The sequence below is a fragment of the Eucyclogobius newberryi genome, unplaced genomic scaffold (assembly GCF_026437365.1).
Source record: "Eucyclogobius newberryi isolate DKJ021-1_F unplaced genomic scaffold, fEucNew1.0.hap1 SCAF_5, whole genome shotgun sequence".
Lineage (NCBI taxonomy): Eukaryota > Metazoa > Chordata > Actinopteri > Gobiiformes > Gobiidae > Eucyclogobius > Eucyclogobius newberryi.
The window spans coordinates 5,632,541-5,639,524 of record NW_027316167.1 but is presented as its reverse complement, the minus strand read 5'-3'; the positions used below and the strand labels follow the sequence as shown (position 1 = coordinate 5,639,524).

General features: G+C 54.9%; 1 protein-coding gene across 1 annotated transcript; it reads right to left on the bottom strand.

Annotated features, from left to right (window-relative positions):
* Positions 1-1,427: 1,427 nt before the first annotated feature.
* On the bottom strand, positions 1,428-6,282 carry abhd17c (abhydrolase domain containing 17C, depalmitoylase). Its single transcript, XM_072464933.1, has 3 exons — positions 5,493-6,282; positions 3,545-3,724; positions 1,428-1,701 (listed from the first exon to the last, which is right to left on the bottom strand). Exons 1-3 carry the CDS (start codon positions 5,984-5,986, stop codon positions 1,482-1,484), a joined length of 894 nt encoding a protein of 297 aa, XP_072321034.1. The 5' UTR covers positions 5,987-6,282; the 3' UTR covers positions 1,428-1,481.
* Positions 6,283-6,984: the final 702 nt, after the last annotated feature.

Below are 6,984 nucleotides of genomic sequence, written 5' to 3'. Positions count from 1 at the left end.
GAACACACGGAGCGTTTTGGTAAAAGTGTGTTTCCAGCTGGACCTGCTGCTTAAGGCCCGCCCCCTGTGACTGGTTGCCATGGAGCCACACAGATCAGAATAGAACACTTAGACAAGGAAGCTGTATGGCTAGCTGTGTGTGTGTGTGTGTGTGTGTGTGTGTGTGTGTGCGAGTATTGACAAAATAATATACAATAAAAAAATATCAAAAAAATCACTAATAATCACTCTATTAAATCAGTCAATACACATAAAAAAGAAATAATAATAATTACCTGATACAAATCTGCACAATCAAAGTGCAACTCAAGAACTAAACAAACAAAACACAAATCAAAAATGGTGCAAAAGCGAGATTTTTTTCACTATAAAAAAAAAAAAAAAAAAAAAAAAAAAAAAAAAGTACAAAAATTCAGGCGTAAAACTCCAAACTGCCCCTAGTATACAAATACAGGAAGCGTCTAACATAACACTAAGTACTAAATACTAAATACTAAATACTCTCATAGTTCACACAGAAGGCATTTAACTCAGAACGTAACCATGGTTCTATGAATCCCGGCTGGGAGAGGAAACGGAAAGATCCTTCATTTTAAATGTGTTTTACTTCAATCAAAATACTAAAGAACTGGTTGTTTCAATAACGTTTTTTCAGTCCGATACTTTGGCTCAGGGAAGCTGCCGTCCGATACCGAGGTCCGGACGGTGCAGACGGTCGGGACGTGTAAAAACAGCTCTACAATCACAGTTCTGGGTTTTAACAGTAGCATTAGCCACGTAGCATTGGCCACGACACAATGACAATGGCGTGTGTGGGTCCTCGGGTATGAAAAGTGGTCCGGGTCTCAAAATAACCAACGCCCGATGCCGCCGACACCCAGAGAAACGTGGGGTCAATGTCCAATCAAAACTGACCCTGAATAAACTTAAAAATAAAAATAACAACAACAACAACAACAATGGAGTGCAACTGGCAGAACGGACAACCAATCAGGACCTTTGAAAATGGAGGACCATTATAAAACTGTAGCACTTGCACCTCATCCCGCCTCAGAGGGACAGGAGGGGAGAATGCAGGGGTGGGACAGGAGACGGGAGAATGCAGGGGCGGGACAGGAGCGGGAGAATGCAGGGGCGGGACAGGAGACGGGAGAACGCAGGGGCGGGAGAACGCAGGGGCGGGACAGGAGACGGGAGAACGCAGGGGCGGGACAGGAGACGGGAGAACGCAGGGGCGGGACAGGAGACGGGAGAACGCAGGGGCGGGACAGGAGACGGGAGAACGCAGGGGCGGGACAGGAGACGGGAGAACACAGGGGCAGAGAACGCAGGGGCGGGACAGGCGGGACGGGACAGGAAGGGCGGGACAGGAGGGGCGGGACAGGAGGGGCGGGACAGGAGGGGCGGGACAGGGGAGTTTAGCAGCAGCACTATGACCCAGGCATACGTCCCGCTGTCCCGGGGCGCTCTGACGGTCACCATCAGGAGGCGGACAGCTCGAAGGAGATGAAGCGCTTTAGCCGCTCCAGGTACTGGGCGTAGAGTTCAATGTCGTTGTGGCCCGCGCCCTCCACCCACAGTGGCTCCACGGCGCGCGGGCACCGCTCGTACATGGCCAGCCCGTGGGAGAAGTCGATGACCTCGTCCTCCGTCCCGTGGATGACCAGCACCGGGGACGCCACCTTGGACACTTTGTCGATGCTGCCAAGAGACAAGGACACACACGAAGGACGGTCAGAAGAGGCAAGTCGGGCACAGAGGGTCAGCGTGGCACCGCATACACCACAGAGGGTCAGCGTGGCACCGAACACACCACAGAGGGTCAGCGTGGCACCGCACACACCACAGAGGGTCAGCGTGGCACCGCACACACCACAGAGGGTCAGCGTGGCACCGAACACACCACAGAGGGTCAGCGTGGCACCGAACACACCACAGAGGGTCAGCGTGGCACCGCACACACCACAGAGGGTCAGCGTGGCACCGCACACACCACAGAGGGTCAGCGTGGCACCGAACACACCACAGAGGGTCAGCGTGGCACCGCACACACCACAGAGGGTCAGCGTGGCACCGAACACACCACAGGGCGTCAGCGTGGCACCGCACACACCACAGAGGGTCAGCGTGGCACCGCACACACCACAGAGGGTCAGCGTGGCACCGCACACACCACAGAGGGTCAGCGTGGCACCGAACACACCACAGAGGGTCAGCGTGGCACCGCACACACCACAGAGGGTCAGCGTGGCACCGAACACACCACAGAGGGTCAGCGTGGCACCGCACACACCACAGAGGGTCAGCGTGGCACCGCACACACCACAGAGGGTCAGCGTGGCACCGAACACACCACAGAGGGTCAGCGTAGCACCGAACACACCACAGAGGGTCAGCGTGGCACCGCACACACCACAGAGGGTCAGCGTGGCACCGCACACACCACAGAGGGTCAGCGTGGCACCGAACACACCACAGAGGGTCAGCGTGGCACCGCACACACCACAGAGGGTCAGCGTGGCACCGCACACACCACAGAGGGTCAGCGTGGCACCGAACACACCACAGGGCGTCAGCGTGGCACCGCACACACCACAGAGGGTCAGCGTGGCACCGCACACACCAGAGGGTCAGCGTGGCACCGCACACACCACAGAGGGTCAGCGTGGCACCGAACACACCACAGAGGGTCAGCGTGGCACCGCACACACCACAGAGGGTCAGCGTGGCACCGAACACACCACAGAGGGTCAGCGTGGCACCGCACACACCACAGAGGGTCAGCGTGGCACCGCACACACCACAGAGGGTCAGCGTGGCACCGCACACACCACAGAGGGTCAGCGTGGCACCGCACATACCACAGAGGGTCAGCGTGGCACCGCACACACCACAGAGGGTCAGCGTGGCACCGAACACACCACAGAGGGTCAGCTTGGCACCGCACATACCACAGAGGGTCAGCGTGGCACCGCACATACCACAGAGGGTCAGCGTGGCACCGCACACACCACAGAGGGTCAGCGTGGCACCGCACACACCACAGAGGGTCAGCGTGGCACCGCACACACCACAGAGGGTCAGCGTGGCACCGCACACACCACAGAGGGTCAGCGTGGCACCGCACACACCACAGAGGGTCAGCGTGGCACCGCACACACCACAGAGGGTCAGCGTGGCACCGCACACACCACAGAGGGTCAGCTTGGCACCGCACACACCACAGAGGGTCAGCGTGGCACCGCACACACCACAGAGGGTCAGCGTGGCACCGCACATACCACAGAGGGTCAGCGTGGCACCGCACACACCACAGAGGGTCAGCGTGGCACCGCACATACCACAGAGGGTCAGCGTGGCACCGCACACACCACAGAGGGTCAGCGTGGCACCGCACATACCACAGAGGGTCAGCGTGGCACCGCACATACCACAGAGGGTCAGCGTGGCACCGCACACACCACAGAGGGTCAAAGACTTAAACACTTATGTAATGATTGTGTGGCTGTGTGATTAGGGCGGGGCCGCAGTGGCGAGCTGGTACCTGGGGAAGGCGTCAAAGCAGTAGGTCTTGCGCGTGTCGGGGAACGCCACCCGGAGGCCGGACATGAGCGGCGAGTGCAGTATCACGGCGGCGCACTCGTAACGCGCAGCCAGGTCCACGGTGGGCACGGTGCCGATGCTCTGCCCGTACAGGATGATGTTCTCCGGAGCCACGCTGTACCTGCGGGGCAGAGGGCACTGGGGTCAGATTCACCCGGAGACATTACACGAGGACAGAGACACTCATCGATCCTCGTTTGAACAGATATTGATGAAGACGAGGTCAAAATAGGATAAAGTTGATCAATAAGCACTAGTATAAGCGTTAATAACCATTCTTCTTAATAAACAAAGAGTTTGGCATTATAGTAAATGCGTTATAATGCCTCAGAATGTGCAGGTCAAGGGCATTTCAGTGACCACACAGATGAGGCTATACCCAGCAGGCTTTTAGATCGCTGGCCTTCTTCCCGTATTTTGGACGGGGTATTTTGAAATGTGGACGGGCATTTGAGTGCAAGGACGGGGTAATTTTTATTAAGAAATCTTACGGCGCGAGAGGCTAATGACGAGAGAGGCGCAGGCGACAGGGCCTCCTCACACGAGGAGGACATGTCCTCCACATGTCTCACACGAGGAGGCCATGTTTCCTCATGTCTCACACGAGGAGGCCATGTCCTCCACATGTCTCACACGAGGAGGCCATGTTTCCTCATGTCTCACACGAGGAGGACATGTTTCCTCATGTCTCACACGAGAAGGACATGTTTCCTCATGTCTCACACGAGGAGGACATGTTTCCTCATGTCTCACACGAGGAGGACATGTCTCACACAGTGTCCAGTGGAGCTGATACTGGCCTTATCTCCTGCTCTTATAAAACAATTATCAATGACTAAAGTCTGTTTAAAGACACAAACATGAGCTTTCACAGACGCATTCAAATTGTGTAGATTTTTAATGATCTTTCCAAAAACAAATTAAAAATGGATCGAGCTCAAATGTCCCGTGCGGCTCGCGGGCGGGACAGGAGACAGACTCATCGATACAGCACTCACCTGTGGCAAGGACAAAGGACATCTATACTGTGCTCATGAAGAAATTATCGGCTCAAAAGTTCAGTACGTCTCAAACTCAAGAGGTTTAAGCTGTGGTCAGTTTTATTCAGGACATTCCACTTTGTTTCATGGTTTTATGGCTGGTAAAGGAGCAAAAGTCTGTCAGTCGAGTCTGTCGTTCCAGAGAACCTCTGTCTCAGCAGAACTGGGCCTGTATTCACCTCCCGCGGGCTCCTGCAGGCTCCTGCAGGTTCTCGCAGGCTTCTGCAGGTTCTCGCAGGCTCCTGCAGGCTCCTGCAGGTTCTCGCAGGCTCCTGCAGGCTCCTGCAGGCTCCTGCAGGCTCCTGCAGGTTCTCGCAGGCTCCTGCAGGCTCCTGCAGGCTCCTGCAGGCTCCTGCAGGTTCTCGCAGGCTCCTGCAGGCTCTTGCAGGCTCCTGCAGGCTCCTGCAGGCTCCTGCAGGCTCCTGCAGGTTCTCGCAGGCTCCTGCAGGCTCCTGCAGGCTCCTGCAGGTTCTCGCAGGCTCCTGCAGGCTCCTGCAGGTTCTCGCAGGCTCCTGCAGGCTCCTGCAGGCTCCTGCAGGCTGATGGAGCAGTATTAGCTCATACATAGACAGGGTTTAGCACAGTTTTCCTGCATGGCACTCTTTTATGCGGTTTCCATAAATGACACACACATGAGGGAATTTAGGGGATGATTCAAGCAGCAGGTCCAAAGTGGGTTCAGAGAGTTCTATGGGTGCAATTAAACTGGCCCCGTGTGAGATAGAGTCCAGAGCCATGTGTAGATCTGGAGCTGTGGAGGCCATGCTGAGGCTGCAGAAGTGACATGGCTCTAAATACACGAGTACTCAGTAAAATACACGAGTACTCAATCAAATACATGATACTCACTTGTTCCGCAGCACCTGCCAGGCGGCCTCGATGTCCGCGTACAGGTTCTTCTCGGACGGCCGGCCGCTGCTCGCCCCGTAGCCCGCATAGTCATAAGAGAAGACGTTGCAGTTGATCCTGGAGCCAAGTCCGATATAAAAGCTGCACATCTGCCCCAGGTCCACGGCGTTGCCATGAGAGAAGAGCAGCGTGTAGCGACTGTTGGGCGCGCAGCGCACGAACATGCAGCAGATGCGGTTCCCCCGGGAGCTCCGGGTGCTCAGCACCTCCACCGCATCCAGCTCCCGCTGAGAGTACTGCCAGTCCGCCCGCTCCGTGAGCCGCAGGCTGGTGGTCCCGGTGGTCCCACTGGCCTCCGTGTGCAGGGAGTAGGTGGGCTCCGGAGGGAGGAAGGCCAGCTTAGCGGCGATGCGGCTGGGACAGGGCGGGCAGCAGAAGAGCCAGCACAGCTCGCCCAGGGAAAAGCCGTTCATCCTGGGACCCTGCTCGGGCATCGGGCCTCGGTGTAGTGGTGATGAGCCCCGGTGTGCGCAGGACGGGGGCCGCGGTGCTATTTACCGACCCAGAGCATGTTGTAGCAGAAAGTGTGTGGAGGAGACAGGTGCACGATGCTAACGACTAACGGCTAACCCTGGAGCTGCACCTCACACGTTTCACTTCTTCACTTCCGCAGTGTAAAATCCTGTGAACACGGAACAAACTCCAACTCATCGTTTCCTTGTTGAAAACGCAAATGATTAATGCAAAACACGGCGCCACATTTGATTGTTGCTCTCCGCAAACAAAGCTCCGCTTCCGCGTTCGGCTGCGTCGCACATTGATGACGTACACTTATTTACTGAATCAAATCAAATACAATATTTTTTATATTCACCTATTTATATTACATTTAATGAACTTTTGAAATTAATTTCCTTTTTTCCAGCATAGTCTGGACTTGGAGTATTATTGATTTCTTGCTATAATCGTGCCCACAGGATCTTTAGTTAATTAGGATGCCCTTAATTAGAAGATTCAATTAAAAGGTTATACCTCTTTCCTGAGCTTGAGATATTAAGGTTTTCAGTAGAAGAAAATAAATATATACCTTTATATATGGATATATAGAAGCTTATAATAAGGGCTATAATTGAATTAAAAAGCTGTGCATGTGTTCAGAGCCTATCAGATCCTGCATGAGCCGCGGGGCCCTGCAGGAGCCCTGCAGGAGCCGCGGGGCAGAAGCTCTGATGCCTCTGTCTGCTCCGCTCTGGTCAGGTGTCACTTCTGTCAGCCGGTGTAATCACAGACCATTAACAGAGCGCAGCGAGCAGCAGCAGTGACAGCTCCGACAGCCTGCTGGATAATAGCACCATTACATTGATCAGATTATCAGCTCTGCATGAGCCGTCAGAGCAGTTCAGACTGAGCTCTGACTCCACCACAAGCACTGCGCTTCACAAAGTAGAACTTACCTTTCAAGGTTTGGCGGCTTTAATAATATGCATGAGTG

What these genes read in the sequence shown, in the direction of transcription:
- abhd17c (XM_072464933.1), bottom strand. Translation starts at nt 5,986, where the DNA reads ATGCCCGAGCAGGGTCCCAGGATGAACGGCTTTTCCCTGGGCGAGCTG. An exon ending in TGGCAGGTGCTGCGGAACAA is followed by an intron (nt 3,725 to 5,492) that starts GTGAGTATCATG and finishes TCTGCCCCGCAG; the next exon opens with GTACAGCGTGGCTCCGGAGA. An exon ending in TGCTTTGACGCCTTCCCCAG is followed by an intron (nt 1,702 to 3,544) that starts GTACCAGCTCGC and finishes GTCTCTTGGCAG; the next exon opens with CATCGACAAAGTGTCCAAGG.